The sequence below is a fragment of the Haliaeetus leucocephalus genome, unplaced genomic scaffold (assembly GCF_000737465.1).
Source record: "Haliaeetus leucocephalus isolate CR32 unplaced genomic scaffold, Haliaeetus_leucocephalus-4.0 Scaffold240, whole genome shotgun sequence".
Lineage (NCBI taxonomy): Eukaryota > Metazoa > Chordata > Aves > Accipitriformes > Accipitridae > Haliaeetus > Haliaeetus leucocephalus.
The window spans coordinates 2,037,504-2,053,388 of record NW_010972676.1 but is presented as its reverse complement, the minus strand read 5'-3'; the positions used below and the strand labels follow the sequence as shown (position 1 = coordinate 2,053,388).

General features: G+C 42.3%; 1 protein-coding gene across 3 annotated transcripts in view; it reads right to left on the bottom strand.

Annotated features, from left to right (window-relative positions):
• Positions 1-15,885, bottom strand: part of YEATS2 (YEATS domain containing 2) — a 53,155-nt gene that overhangs the window by 20,711 nt on the left and 16,559 nt on the right. For all 3 annotated transcript variants that reach the window (XM_010568230.1, XM_010568229.1, XM_010568231.1), the window contains exons 10-19: positions 15,364-15,603; positions 13,307-13,465; positions 10,811-10,914; positions 8,078-8,185; positions 6,842-7,015; positions 5,360-5,618; positions 4,423-4,584; positions 2,741-2,853; positions 1,475-1,630; positions 559-732 (exon numbers count right to left, since the gene is read on the bottom strand). In XM_010568230.1, coding sequence (XP_010566532.1) covers positions 559-732; positions 1,475-1,630; positions 2,741-2,853; positions 4,423-4,584; positions 5,360-5,618; positions 6,842-7,015; positions 8,078-8,185; positions 10,811-10,914; positions 13,307-13,465; positions 15,364-15,603 — 1,649 coding nt within the window. The remainder of the gene's footprint in view (positions 1-558; positions 733-1,474; positions 1,631-2,740; positions 2,854-4,422; positions 4,585-5,359; positions 5,619-6,841; positions 7,016-8,077; positions 8,186-10,810; positions 10,915-13,306; positions 13,466-15,363; positions 15,604-15,885) is intronic.

The following is a 15,885-nucleotide window of genomic DNA, read 5'->3' as shown; positions in this document are numbered from 1 at the left end:
AAAGAACCACAAACTCTAGTCACTGATGACCTCTGAAATCTGTTGATAGCAGATTGGGCACTAAGCACTGTGGAGAGTCTGTGATCTCAAAGGAGCAACATACAGTCTGGTTACCGCTGGCTTTCACTGGCCTGCTGGATACAGAGCTTCAGGCATTTCACATTCTTCTGCAAATTTTTGTGCCAGCAGCAGATTTGGTGTTTGAAAGCCGCGTAGACCAAAAATATCTGATCTATATGATTGCAAAAGCTGTTTCAGATAAAGCCTTCCCTGCCTACCTGAATTTTAACAACATTAAAAGCAAGAAAGCGCAAGTTTCAGTTTCTCTTCTCCCCTTGTTTCTTCACAGATACTACTTTACGCCAAACAGCAAACAAGCCAACAGAAAAGGAGTTGTGTGCACTGTGCTGGTACACAAATATGAACAGGCCCACCAGCAATGCTGACTGAGAAGACGAATACCAATAGCGGAAAAAAGCAGTGAAATCCCTTCCTGGGGATGGACACACATGCTAGACAGCAAACGTTACATTACAGAATATTGGCGATGTTTCTCACCTGGGCCACCCCGTTTGTGGGAAGGGGCACAGCAGGAGCAGCAGCTGTGGTGATAACACCTCCTGATACTCTCAGCACAGTGGTGCCAGGTTTGGAGAGCTGGGATGAGGCAGGCACTGATTTTATAGACCCATCTGATATTTTCACCAGCGATGTCTGTCCACTGGGTGCAGCCTTTGAAAAAGAATTCAGCATAAGGAAAAAGGTATTTGTTTGGATTTTTAAAAAATTTCTTAAAAAACCCAACAAACAAAACACAACAACAAAACAAGACAAATACTTTTTGTATTACTGAAAAAATATTATCAATTTTATCAAGCTGTAGACTTTGAAAATATATGCCTACCAATCTTGAATTTTGGCTGACAAATTAAGAGTATTCTTTGGGATTTTGAATTTCATAGGGACCACGTGGTAGTTTTTAAAAGAAGGACTTTTGAGGGATACCCAAATGAAAAGTTTTTAAGAGTTTTAGCAAGTGACCCATTTCTAAGCTTCAAATATTTAAGCACATTTTTGCACCTGACTGTCTTCACTTCTCTAATTCCATTTCACCTTCTAGTGCAAGGTGTCCCTGCCCGTAGCAGGGGGGTTGGAACTAGACTATCTTTAAGGTCCCTTCCAACCCAAACCATTCTAGGAAATCCCAGAGCACATTTACAACCTAGCAACCCAAGCTTACACACAATCCACTCTGAGAACAAAAATAAAGCTGGAAAAGTATGGACCAATATCTGCATATGAAAGTAGGCCTTCATGTGCTTTCCTCATCGTAGCGCAGGCAGCATCATAACTGTACAAAACCCAAACCAAACCAAAAAACTACAAAATGAAAAGCTCTCACAACATGTGGTTCCTATACTTTATATGACAAAATGCTAACTAGTAAGAGAGAAACACATCATGTGCATGTTACCTGTGTAAATAGAGCTGTTTTCTGTCCAGTTATCACTTTTACTGCTTGTCCTTGTGTGGAAGATGCTCCAACTCCTACATTGCCCTGAACAACTGAAGCTGGAGTCAGCTGCTTCCCAGAACTCTGAGGAGAAGGCTGGCCAACCAGAAAGGTGCCCTGCTCCACAAATAAGTTAGGGTGGTCAGCACTTTGAAACACACTTAAGAGTCAATAGAAATCTAGGAGTATCAATACAGGATAAAAGCCTGTAGCTATAATGCAACAACATCATTTCATCTTCTAAAAGAAGGCACTGCTAATTACAGTGAATACTTCTGCACTAAGAGCTGGACATAGTCTTCTCTTCTTAGTGCAGAAAAACATTTTCTGATGCAAAGGAAGGGGTGAAAAAGCCACAATCAGTTTCCTGTTTTGTCAGAGGCATCTACTACAATTTAACACACTTCGTGCTCTTCAAGTTTACTCTTTGTGACAAATGCTGCTTAGCATGCAAGATCAGAGAGGCTACTGCTGGGCTAGGCAAAAAAAAAGAAGAGAAATCGAGACATTGTCACCTTCTCACTTCAAAATGTATTTAGTCCCCCACAAAGGCTATATATTCAGAGCTCAGCATGCAGAAATCAAAGCGACAACTGGAGGTGTGCACTCGAATAACCTACCACCTGAGACCTTCCCATCCTTCCTGCTTCACATCAGTATTCAGTTGCCACCCTTCAGAGGCTTCATTCACCCACCATCACACATGGATCCCTTTACACAATATTCTGTTTCCTCATTTTTCTTTCTTACTCAGCCTTGCTGTTTCACTCCAGTAACTCTCCTTCATTCTCCTGTATCTTGTGCTTTCCTCCAACTCTTACATATCCTACTGTGTAAGACAGCTCTTCCAGCACCATCTCCGTCATATCACCTCTCTTATTTTGATGACCCTTGCGGCCCTGCCACCAGGCACTCTTATCACACTCTGTCTCTTCTCCACCCACTGCTTACCCTGGCCTTACTCAGTGCTGCTTTCTCAGCCTGCAAGGAGCCATGAGGGTACAACCCTGCAAGGGGAGGTGAGGGGCAGAAATGTGCCAATAGCAACAGCAAGTGGTAAAGCAGGTGCCTGGCAGAGGGAAGAGATACAAGGGTTGTTAGCGACGATCTAGATTCCAGTCCCAAGAATGTTTCATGTACTACAGAACCACAGGACATCCACCTAGCACCACTGCAGCCTGAAATGAAATATCAATCTGCTTCAACTGAGATGCTTATGCCACTGACCTGGGGTGTCTGCTTCAGGATGTAGGATGTATAGGTGAGGTGCTGTGACAAGTTACTGCTTGTGCTTTGGGTTCCTCCTCCTCCACTACTTGTAGAAGAACCAGATTGGAGACCTGTAACCAGAAGAAAAGGCTTGACCCTTTGGTAACCAGACACTGTCAACTGCTAAAGCATCCCTGTACATTAAGTAATTGAAAACACTCTGCAAGACATTTGCTGCCACATTTTGTAGCTGAGTAACATTATTACCCAGTACTCAGATGTGCTGCTGTGCTCCCTTATACCTCAGCAAATGCCATGAATGAAAAGAGCTATGGGGGAAATAAGGAGGACCGGTGGGCAAGCAAAGCTCATTTCAGGCTGGTTTGAATTTTCTATCAAAAGAAAATGCTATCCAACAGATGAACAGCCTTTTCATTGGTCTTTTGCAGGTTATGAATCTGCAGCAAGAGCCCTAAAAACACTCTTGAATCCCACCGACGACTTCGTTTTACTTTTGTTGGGTGTTTCAATGAAATTTTGTTGAGTATTAGATCATAGATACCAAGCAGTGGTAATGTGCAGTGACACTTTGATATTGCTCTGCCTACAGAAGGAACAGCCTGAACACTGACTTTTTTGCAGTCTTTCATTAAGAAACAAAGGTAAAAATAAAATATTTATGGCTTTGTCATAAAAATCAGAAGTATTTGCTCTTCCTTGACACCTGTAAGATTATTTCCTTGTCCAAGTTGGACTGCTCCAGCTGCCTCTCTAAATCTCAAGCAATGGGGCTCCCATGACAAGTTCTACAGCCCAAAAATACCTTCAGCAAGAGTATTTACTTCTTCAGTGACATGTACTCTATTGCTATGCTGCTGGTATTTACAGCCTTATATATTAAACTGAATAATACCTCTTCCTCACTGCCAGTATCAGAACTGGGAGCAAAAAGTTTACACCCAATCCATCTCCCATCCCAAATCCCAGCCTCAAAAGGAGCATTCTGGAGAAGGCTCATGACAAAACTCTTCATCTACACAGTCCAAAACCTGCAGTATTCTTTCCCTACAGCAACAGCACACTATAAACTAAGTATTGCCCACTGGAACTATTTTAGCAGTGTTATTCTCCATGTATTTCACAGTAAGTTTGACTCACAAGCCCATTAACAAAAAAGTGTTTCTACTGGACTCAACAGCTTGGGGCTAAACCTTATATCAATATTCAAAATGATTCCTTTCCCTCATTCCAGATGCAGTATCTTGTCCTTTTCAAAGTTAGTTTCTTATGTTTCTAGCTTCTCCAGGGTGTCATTCCATTATTTATTAATAGCTTTCACAACTAGATTCTAATCCATCTCAGTTCTACATCACAAAAATGCAGCTGTGTCTTCCTACAGATCACAAGGAAGAGTTAAAGGCAACTCTCCACTGAATTTTGAGGAAAATTACACTGTCTGCTTTCAGCACAGAGAGAAAGACATTGAGAGCACCGCATGAAAAGTGGTTTCATCTAAAACAGAAGACACTTGTAAGATCTCAGTCTTAAAAAGCACCACATACTGTGTTGTTGTGAACAGAGAAACCGCACCCCATTACTGAGTTTCACAGTACCAGGACGCTTTCTAGCAAAGATGCCAAACATATTAATTATGCAGTGATTACATTATTTAACTCATTAGATTTCCCTGCAAGACTAACTAGCATTATTTGTGGCTCGCAGTATGGCTCCTTGGGGTATCAGAAGCAGTTTTCCTTTCCCAGAAGGATTCTTGCTGTTGGTGGTGAGGTACAATTTGGTGCCTGGCGGCAAGTTTGCCAAGTTTGCCAGGTTGGTGGCTGGTAATTGCAGTGTAGCCATCACTAGAAAGGAAGAATAAAAAGAAATAAAACTACTGCTTCCAGAAAGTAGTACACATTGAAATCTGCATGGGATGAAAGTACTAGGAGTGACATGCAGCTAGCCTTTGATAATCCATACTTAGCTGGCCTAACCACAGATTAACTCCACCAGTGATGCACAGACACTTTTTTGAATAGGTCTGAAAAAAAATTTCTCTGCACGCAGTACCACTTATGGCTGCAGGCCAAAACAACACAGCCATGGGGTCTACAGACTTACTCCAGCCCAGAGGCCAGACAACACCTTTCAAACAGTCCGGAGCCTGAGCTAACATGCTCAGCTAAAGCCAGCTGCCTGCAGAAGCAGGCGGGGTGCTTCTGCCCATACTCCCATAACTGTAAGCACTGGGGAAGATGCGAACATGTAGTAAGGACAGTTTGGCTCTTGTTGGTTGCATTTATGTGGAGCCCTTTGACCATCTAAGGACCACAATGCTGGGCAAAAATGTGAGACCTGGTTCCAGTAAAGTCTATCAGGTCTCCAGAACATTCCCCAGAATATCTGTCTGATCCCCACTCACATAACACTGCATGTTTTAAAGTACTTGTGCTCCCTCTTTCCTCTTACAGATGATGAGTTAACATTTTCTTTAGTACTAATCTCACTCAGCCTGAATTTCCCTACAGACCTCTCTACTCATTTTCAAGTTTGTCAATCACACATAGTTATTTTTCAGTTGAAAAGCCTCAAAGTCTACCCATCATGAGCCATTAACAAGGTGTAAAATTACTCTACCTGAGCCTTGAGATGTACTTTTCTGAGCACCTGTGGAAGAAACTTGTGCCTTCGTTATAGTCTGCACAGGCTGAGCAACAATTGTCCCTCCACCTCCACTCACGATGGCTTTGGCTACGCCTTGAGTCACAACCTGCTTCGGACCAACAGCCTTTGCTACAGAAGAGCTAGATTTTGCCACAAGTATCTGGCCACCACTTAGAGCCACTGCTTGTTTCACTGTCGACTGTAAAGCAGAACCAACTGGAACGCCAACAACCTGCAACAAATAAGTATTGGATGATGTGCTGCTGGCAAGAGCAATCACGTGAATTCTAGCTGGTATGCTACCTCCATCTCCAGACATTTCAGGACACTTTATACATGTCTAATCATGCATACAAGCTATTCATTCAGAAACAAAATTAAATTGGCAAAAGGCCAATCCCAAGTAAAAAGATAAACTGTTAAACACAGCCGGGATTTCAGAGCACCCACAAAAGATTAAGTACATTCAAATTACAGGGCACTTCCATTTTTTTCTGATACATAAGCAATGGCTTAATTCCAGCTGAAGATAAAGCTTGCCTTGGCAAAGTACAGAGATCCAGAAATTTAGTTTCAACACATTCATGGGAACAGACTCCTTGGGAAAACTATGTCCTCAAAGCAGAATCTACAAAGTGCTTCAATTTTATGTGTTGATAATAACTGCAGGGAAACACGAGTTTGCATACCTGCTCAAACAAGTAAATAAGGCAGTAAAAAGGACAATGAACTGTTGCAAATGTATATATATATATATATTTACTTATGCAAAAGTGAAAGCTCTGTATGTAGTCTCTTGTGCTTGGCACATGATTTGACTCTAACCACGATGGAAACAAGCAAGAATGGAGACAATTTCTGATACATCTGTCATCTTGTCACTGCACTGTTACCGTGCCTTCTCAGAAGCTGCGTCACTCCTGCGATAGCAACAGTGCATTGACACAGACTCCTACAATAAAATACCTGAGTTGCCACTCAAGTAGGATTGCTTCCACCTAATGCTAGTTCTGCCTCAGCCTCCACCCCACTCCCTATTTGTCCTGTTCTTTTTTGTTGCAGGCCTGCAGTCCAAGGAAAGAATTTGCCTCCTCTTACAGAAAGACCTGGATGAGTTTCAGCAAGAGCTGATGATGGCAAGCAACTTCCAGGGTTGACAGGCTCCAGTTCAAAACCACCCCCACCCCATTGTTCAATGGGTTAGACAGAACTGGGAGATGTTCCCTGCGCACAATGAAATGCAATAGTGCCTGCTCATCCTGCTCCTTTCTCAAGGACTATAGTTAAGATGACATGAGCCACTCTGTGCACATAGGGAAAACAGTTAACCACGGTGCTGCTGCCTGGGTCTGAGATAGAAGCAACCCTACACTCCTGAGAGAAACATGAAGTGTTGCAATAAAACTACAAGACAGACAGCTTACACCACACCAAAGATGCCCAAGTGCCTCATACCTTAGATTGCACTGTCCCCTCGCCTGTGCTCACGACCGGCTTCTGTGGTGACAAGGCTAACATGTGGCTCCCTTTTACAGTGACATACTGCTGCACAGAAGTCTGCGTGGCTGTCCCTGTCGCTGGTAGTTGGGGTTGCTGGGGCAGCTCTCCCGGCTCCTGCTTTATTATCACCTTTTAAATAGGATGAAATAATAATAAGAAAAGCAAACACCTTAAATCACTGGGGATCATTTCTGACACAGCCTGTCTGCAGGAAAGGGCAGCCAAGTCAGTAAACTCAGATGTGGCTCTTACCACCAGGTGGACTCTCTTAACTCAGCTCCAGGATGAGGGCTACTCCCAACACACAAGCATGTGTGTGAGTGTCTGAATTTACAAAGCATTCCAGATTTGAGAGGTGCTCACAGAAATTACAGAATCACAGAAATTGCTAGTAATATTACAACTAGTAGTCATACTAACAATGGACTTGGCCAGATCTGACTCCTTCAGGCCCTGCATCTCAGCATGGAGCAACAACACTTTACAGTTTCAAATTTCTAAGCACCTTCCTGCTCAGAACACATTCTAAACATAATTTTTTTTTCTATCCTGCAAAATTACAACCAATATATAGCTATAGATATTGTAAATTATTATAGCTGACATTATTCTCTTGCATGTATGTTATATGTTTCTCTGGTGCAGGCATTAATTCTAATCTCCAAGAGCAGTGACTCAAGAAAGGCTGGGGGTTTTTTTGTGTTAGATTGCTATAGGTGCTGTAAATGGTAGGAAGCATTATTCCACCTTTTACTTGGACTACCTAATATTGCCAGGAACAACTTTAAACTCCGGATGGTAACACTGAACGAAATGTACTCAAAAGTGGCAACATCTGAGATTCAGAAATCACTGTATCATTTTTTAAGAAGCTCCTGACACATCTACTGCAGTTTACTTTCACTGTATCCCATTAAAAATAGCTTTTAAAATATCAGCCTCACACACGACAGTGATTCAGAGCAAAACAAGAAAGGATGAAAGAGGAGATAAAAAGAAAGATCACATGTACAGCAGAGCCACAGGGAAAGAAAAGAAAACAAGATACATTTTTGAGAGGTGCTAGAGCGCCCTTGGCAGCAAGACACATTGGTTCCAATGTGCACTGGAAGTTACATGGTTTGTGGCACAAGTCAGCATAAAATGGCACTATTGGGCTCCTTGTCCCAGCACAAAAGCCAAGTAGAATACCTTTGTAAAAGCTCCAAGTCCTCCAGTTACCGATTTGGGGCTTTGGACCTTGGAATGACTCCCAATGGGACAAAGGGGTGGCATGGTGGCAAACAGTGAATCCTCCTGCTGTGAATAGGAAGACATGGTGCAAAAATCAGTGAAATGTCCACTACAAGAAATAAAACAAGTGACTGCTAATAAAGGGTAGCATGGAGCATCTGGGCAGGCCAAATTACCTATACAATTAAGACATTTCCAATATCAGCCAACATGGAAGTAAAAAGAGTGTAACATACTTAATACAACCTACAAAGCAAATTTTATTTGGAAAGTTACATCTCCCAACAGCAGTAACTGTTTCTTACCATATCATACACAAGTAAAAGAAATTGACTAATGTTTCCCAACCAGCTTTTTATACAAAGCATTTCAGAGCTGTAAAATTCAAGTAGGCTGAGGGGGGATTTTATCAATAAGTATAAATACCTGATGGGAAGGTGTAAAGATCAAGCCAGACAACACTCAATAGTATCCAATGAAAGGACAAGAGTCAATGGGCACAAATTGAAAAACTGAAACACAGGAAATCCTGTTTAATTATAGAAAAAGTGTTTTGTTTTGTTTTTTTAAATTTAATCGTGATCAAACACTGGAACAGGTTGCTCAGAGAGGCTGTGGACTCTCCAGTCTTGGAGATACTAAAAACTCGACTGGACACATTTCTCAGCAACCTGCTCTATTTGACCCTGCTTTGAGCAGGGCAGTTGGACTGGATGATCTCCAGAGGTCCCTGCCAATCTCAACCATTCTGTGATTCTATACACAATCTCAGAGAGAGAAGACAATCTAAGAAGAAACAAGTTACAGAGGGGAAAAAAACATTCAGTTTTAAGTCTGGAAGCAAAATTCTCTCAGATGAAGTTTTGCTCTCCTGTAACTAGAAAAATGTGATGGCATACAGTCTTTCCAGGCAGAACTCACCATTTGGCAGAAACAGTGAGGCTACATAACTAAACGGAGTAAAAAACAGTTCCACACCCACAAAATCACACACCTGGCATTTCTGGATCTGAAGCTGGTAGAGAAGTCAAATGCATTTGAGGAAGTTTGTTACGGTTCCGTTTTGTTTAAGTAAAATAATTGTACTCTTTTACAGTCAACGTGAACTCCAAAGCCATGGTTTCGCAATCACTTGGCCCATCCTTGGGTTGGATCATGACCAGAAAGCAAGCCCTCAGACTAACCTAATACTCCTGCCATCTTCCTTACACTGACCCATATGGCTGAAAACAGATTAGTTTTCAACCAGATTAGTTGTCTGTTCTGGTTCACCACATCACTGCACAACTGGTAGCAAACAGAAAGAGGTGTGAAGACAAGGCTAGAGGCATAACCAGTCCTCTCAACAGCAGCCTGCGTATCGGTCATTTTAAAGTGGCTGAAGAAACACAGCCTTAAGTCATTAAAAAAACCCACAGAGAAAACTAGCACATAGTGAAGAGATGAAAAGTGGCGAGTTAAGCACAATCTGTAACATCACACTGAACTATGACACACCCTCCTCTTTAAAGAAACCATAAAATTACAGCTTTTTCACCAACCAGAAGACATAAATTAAAATACATTTTTGTTTACAGAGCTATGATTTTTATATTTATATATTTTTAAATATCTTCAGTTTTTAACTTTGCCCTGGAAATACAGAATTCAACTCTTACTAATTACATGTGCCTATGACTCGTTAAAAACCTTTCAGAAAGAACTGTCCCAAATCAGCAAAAAATTAAGACTAATGAATGGTTTTGAACATAGTTAAGTGAAATCCATCTGGGCAGACAGGCTCTTAAAAGCTGAATATCTAGCTGCACACCTGACACTTAAAATGCTACTCCAAACTAATTGCTTCAGACAGCAATCTTCAACACTTTTTCCCTAACAGACATAGAAAGCATTTCAGTTCCAAATGTAAAGTGATTTGCTCTCTGCAGGCTGACTGGCAAGCCTCCCCCCCGCCACCATATCCTGCATTAATATTCTTGCAACTTGGAGACAGGGAAATGCTCCTGTTTTCAGCAGCACACCCACCAGCTGCTTTCAGAAAGAGCCTCACTGATGCCACTTCCCTGCCAGAAATATCCTCTCCCATACCTTGTGCTAGGAAGATTTTATGTGAGACAGTTCAGCTCCATACCTTTTGGGCTTTGCAGATCAGAAGCATGAACCCTATTTATCACTGTTTATTTACACATTTGGTTACTCCACTGTTTACACAAACATTTTTCTAAATGCAAGCAGATGTAAAAAGATGTAAATGAGCTATTATCAGGCTGCTAGCAGCAGCTGCCGTACAAAAATAATCAACAGTGAAGGTTTTGAGGTAGGCACCTCTGGTTTAATCACATACTGTCAATAACAAAGTGAAGAAGATCAAAGTCAGCTACAGAAGAGCTTTTTTTGAAAGACAGGACATTTTGAGAGCTATGCCCTCATGGATTTCCTTGTAGAAAAGCAAAAGAGCAGTGCCTTTAACAGAGGTGTACACAAGTCTAATTAGAGCTGCATGAAGTGACACTATCATCTTGTATAACCACCATGTTTTCATATGGCTCCATCTGTTAGACACAGTAAACCTTCATATGAAATGACAACCAAAAGAACTTGCCTGAAATGCAGAATTTATAATACTAAAAAGCCCTATTTAATAAGAAGCTGGATTTTAAATGGAAAGTACGCACCTAATGAGAACATTACCTTGACAGCTGATGTGACAAAACTGCTCCCATGGGTCTTTGATACAGGAGATCCAGTTCCATGAGAGGCCTGACAGACACTGGTCAGTTTGCTGGTTGGGCTCCCTGCGTATTAGGAAATAAAGTAGATGTCGGGTGAGGGCCAGGGAGCGGTGCCACTGAACACATGAAACCTCTTCTAACATGAAACATGACATTCCATTTTGACTGTCATTTTCACTTGCAGAATCCACACCCCAGAGAAGGTAGTCTCCACCCAGAGCTCCATTTGCTGCAAGCAAACGGTCAGGCACCTTCCTGGGTGGCCAAGGGTATCAGCTACAGGTGCAAATACGTGAAATTAGGACAGTAAATGAGCTAGCTGCCAGTCAGAACTTGCTGCTGCAGATGTAACAGCCTCCACCGCTCAGAAGCCCTCTGAACCTACACTAGCCTCAGACACTGACATGGAGAAAGGCTTGGAGGAGGCTGGAGTAGGAAGGAAAACGAAGGCCAGAAAGGGAGGGAGACAAAGCGAGGAGTAACAAGAGGGAGAGACAAAGTGAGTAGGGTAAAGAAAGAAACAGAAATATGGAATGAAGACAGAGTCCTCTGTCTGCGGAAGACTGCTCTTGCAAAATTGACATACAGATACATGTGCCACAGCACTCTCCTGAACCCCCGAGATGGATGGGAGTTCAGTGGTAAACTTACCCTGCATTATCGGAGTGTGTACACAACACTTTGTTGCTCAGCAGCAGATGTGTTACTGCTGTTGGGTTGGTTTGTTAGTTTTGTTTGTTCAAGAGATGCCAAAGCTATAGATTACATGCATGAAAACACCATAATAGTCTCTCAAAAAGTTGTACTACAATCTGCACTTAAATTTAAATGTAAATGAGCAGTCATTTCTCGTAATAATGGGGTTTGGGAAGGCTGTCTTTCACGGAGCATAAAGGTCTCAGCCCTCTTTTTAAATATGATCTGCAGTCTTATCAAAAACGTCCCCGGGCCTTTGTCTGTAGTATCACATTACACTCAATCCAGCCTGGCTACTGGTGTCAAAAAGCCAGTTCCACATTCCATCGTGGTCCCTCACACAGGGCCTGGTGATGAGGCTATCTCTCACAACAAAGCTCAATTTGGGGAGAGGAGGGTATTAATTTTCTTCTCTGCCACTGATCTGATCTGACTTGTGCAGGATATGGGGGAAGCGGCAGGAATGCAGGGGACAAAGCAGCAGCAGACAGTTTCTTCCAGGCCAGTCTGTACTTACATCACACTAACGTGGTGGGAAACCGCACCTTTAATGGCGTTAAGACTGGTACGTCCAAACCATCTGGTGCATTTATAGATTATATTCTCCATGTGCAAATCTCTACTAGGAGAACACAAAAGTTACCCAAACCATGATAAACCATGTATGCAGAGTAGAAAGTCAGGCTGGAGGTAAAGAAGAAACAGAAAAGAAAAAAGGCAGAAAACCCCCAACCAAACAAAAAACCCCAAACACCCTTATAACAGCTTCAGTGTTACCAAGAAAGCACCAAAACATACTTTAAAAAATTCAGCTGTAACTATGCGCCCCTACCATTTCCCTCTGTGATGAAGTTAAAATGAATGACGGCTGTGTTCCCTCAGACAAAAGGAGGAACTGTTATTAAGAAACCAATTTTTGCACTTTCCAACAATGCCCAGCAAATGGTTTGTGTGTTACATGGATGCTGCACTTCACCACATGGCTCTGAGCATCCTTCCGAGATGCTGGCAAGCACACACATACACAAACAAGTGTGTTTTTAAATAGACCACAAATCACAACAAATAAATTAGTTTTGAGTGACCTTTCCTCCAGCCCAGACACAAAGATTACCAACTAACTCCCATACCCATCACCAGTCTCCTGAAGTTCAATCCTCCCCCCTGACCCCAGGCTTATGTCACCACTGAAGCACCAAGGGAACCCAGTTAGAGGAATCCAAACTGGCTGGAATTGGACCAGCTAGAAGTTGAGAGCAGTAACAAAACCCAGCATGGCTGTTCTCCTGGTAACCTGGGCCTACACATTTCAACACATATAGAGCACCATTCCCTGAGACCTAAGACTGATCAGCAAGTCACTCAAGCTCTCCATGCTTTTTGCCCACATCCACGACACAGTTCTCACCCAACCATCTGTGCACTCTTTCTGTCTAAATCTCTGTGCACCACAGTCTACATTACTTTCTCCCCTTCCCTTTTTGACTGCAAAGAACAGGCTCTCTTTGAAGACGTATCTGTGAATTCAATTTGGCCTTATACTGTGTGCTGTTTCCTGAAGGAAGTTACGTTAAAGTCTGAGATACCCTTAACGATGTTATACAGGCCAGTTGTGCAAATCAACAATACCTCCCTCTTTCTTTGCCAAGTACTTTTCCATCTTCACAAGCTGAAATACTGTTATACTAATCATTTTAAAGGGAGAATAAACTTGAATGGGTAAGACTAAGCCACTGCCTTCTGTGATCACACTACACACCTGTGCTTGTGGCTGCTGCTCCAACCATCTGTCCAGGCTTGTCCACAATAATATACGGATTATTAATGACTGAACTAGCAGAGCCTTGCTTCATGTGCACCGGAGTGGAGGTTGGGGTACGAGGTAGCGGAGATGGACTAGGGGTCGATATTGGAGAACCTTAAGAAAAAAAGTCCAATGCTTCTATCTTGTAAATGTTAAGAACATAAAAATACAGCAGTAGTAGTACTTTTTACAATGGCTTAGAGAAGGAACATTTTTTGAGGATGCATTTCCCAGTCTGAGTGAGATCACAGGACTTGGAGAAGGAAAGAGGAGACAGAAGGGAAGGAAAGGAAAAGGCACATAAAGCACTGTGGCTCATACCTAGCCTGGACATTCTCTGCCTACCAGGACAAGCAGGGCTCAAAGGGACCTTGAGAAGCCATCTGAATCCTGAGGGACGTTACCCTAAACCATTCTCACTGCCAAGACCAGTCTGCCAAAGGAGACAAAGAAAGAGAGCCGAGCTCTTTGATAGGTGCTCTCTTTCCCTTGTGGAGCCCACAGTATGGGCGTTCAGAACCAGGAACCAAGCAGTTCACGTAAAAAGGCTGTGTGATACAGCAGCCATCAGACAAGCATGGACGCTCTTGTCTCTTCACTGCTCTCACTACAGCAGAAGCCCTCGAAAGCAAACTGTAAAATGTGCAACTTCTAGCTAACAGGACCAGGACAGAGAAAAACTACAGAAGAAAAAAGCTTCATGAGGGGCTAAACAAGAAATGCAGAGTAAAGGACAGGCAAGGAAGTGATCAGAGAAAAGAGACAGCAGCAAGCACACTAAGCTTCAACTGCCTGTTAATCTGCTTTTTTGGCAGTGACTGACAATTGAAATAGAACAAATGTTGATCAAATAAAATTTCAATGTCTTATAAACTGATTTTGAAATCTGGATGGGGTGATACTTCTCAGCAGACAGCAGAACCTTGGAAAAATATTTAGCAGGGAAACATTTAAATAGCAAAGATCAACAGAGAATAGTCCAAGGATTTTAAGAAAGATAGGATGGCCCCTGTAATTCTTGCTTCCTGGGAAGCCTTGGGAAAAGAAGATCAAGAGAAGAGCATATTAAGACAGAAGAAAGCACTTGGCTTAGGTTCAAATGTAAATCAGCCTGAGTACAGTTTTAAGATGTCAAGGAACAATATTGAAATTTAATAAAAACACCCAACAAACCAGACAGACTTGAGGAAAAATATCTGGGAGCAGATCATCAGAAAACACACATACTGATAGCTGGTGCTTCATCCTCTCTACCCTGAACACCAGAAAACGAAGGAACGTAACAGGTCATATTTCAGCTTCACAACATGTGACATGGTGAGCTGCACATTAAAACTTTCTGATGTAAAACATCATCCACTGGATGGCACCATGCCCAGGCAGGGAAGGGACTATAAGTGAAACGAGTAAACAGCACCTTGGTCATGTTTGGTTCGGAAGCTATCAAAAGAGTATCACATTGCTCACTGCAGTCAGCTGACAATTTAATCCAACCAAGGGTGGACTTTTGGAAAAGGAAGACCAAGCTATTCCATCTGAAGAGGTGTCGCAAGTACAAGAGGGACCATTTGAGTCTACAAGGTTGAATTCAATTGTTTGCCCAATAATCAGAAAATTTTTTTCTTCTTAATCCATCCCAGCTGTCTGAAAGCAGGAGGGAGAAGAATGGCTTCTTCCCACATACAAATAACCCACATGAAAGATGTGTCCTTGCCTGGGCTTTTCTGTGGGTAGCAATCCAGTTAAATACTATCTTTTTCATACTTAAATGCATTCAAGAACAGGGAGAGAACAGCTCTCATCCTGCTTTTGATCTGATGTGAAGCATTTCACACTTGTATTTTTTCTTCCTTGAACATTAAGAAGTGTGTTTAGCTCCCTATTCTACAGTTTCCTACTGCCTGATGTTTAAAGATTGGCAGGAAATCAGGGGAAGGGCACAAAACAAGTCCAACTGGTTCACTCTCTTGTTTTCCAGGGTGAAGCACTGGGATAAGCAAACTAACATTCACCTGATACAATCTTGCAACTCATGGTGATAGGCTGGAAGGATTTTCCTGGTGACTCTGCAGGGCTTGGACTCTGACCTTGAGGCACTATTTTACAGCTAGCTGCAATGGGTTGAAAGGCTGAATTTCCATGAGAGCCAAAAGCAACTTTCTGTGTGGCTAATTTGGTGGGAGTCCGTTCTATCGAAGATGGCAGGGAATAAAACGTGGCATGTCTTTCGGTTTCAGCATTCCCAGGGAATCCTGATTAAAACAGGGAAAAGAAGAGAAATAGTTCTTAGGCTGAGACATCTAATTCCTTACTGTGCTTCTCTACACAAACAAAACTTAGGTACAACAAACACACTTTCAAATGAAGGTAGGAAAAGCAACTGGTGGGCAGCCCTAAACAGTGAAAAAATGGGGTAGGAGGTTCCTCCTGTGCAAGCCTGTTGGATTTGTCTCTGAACAGAAGAATAAAATGCTACCATGTACAGCCTGTTCAGCTGTGGCAGGTGATCAGCCATTTCTCACAAATTTTCTTGG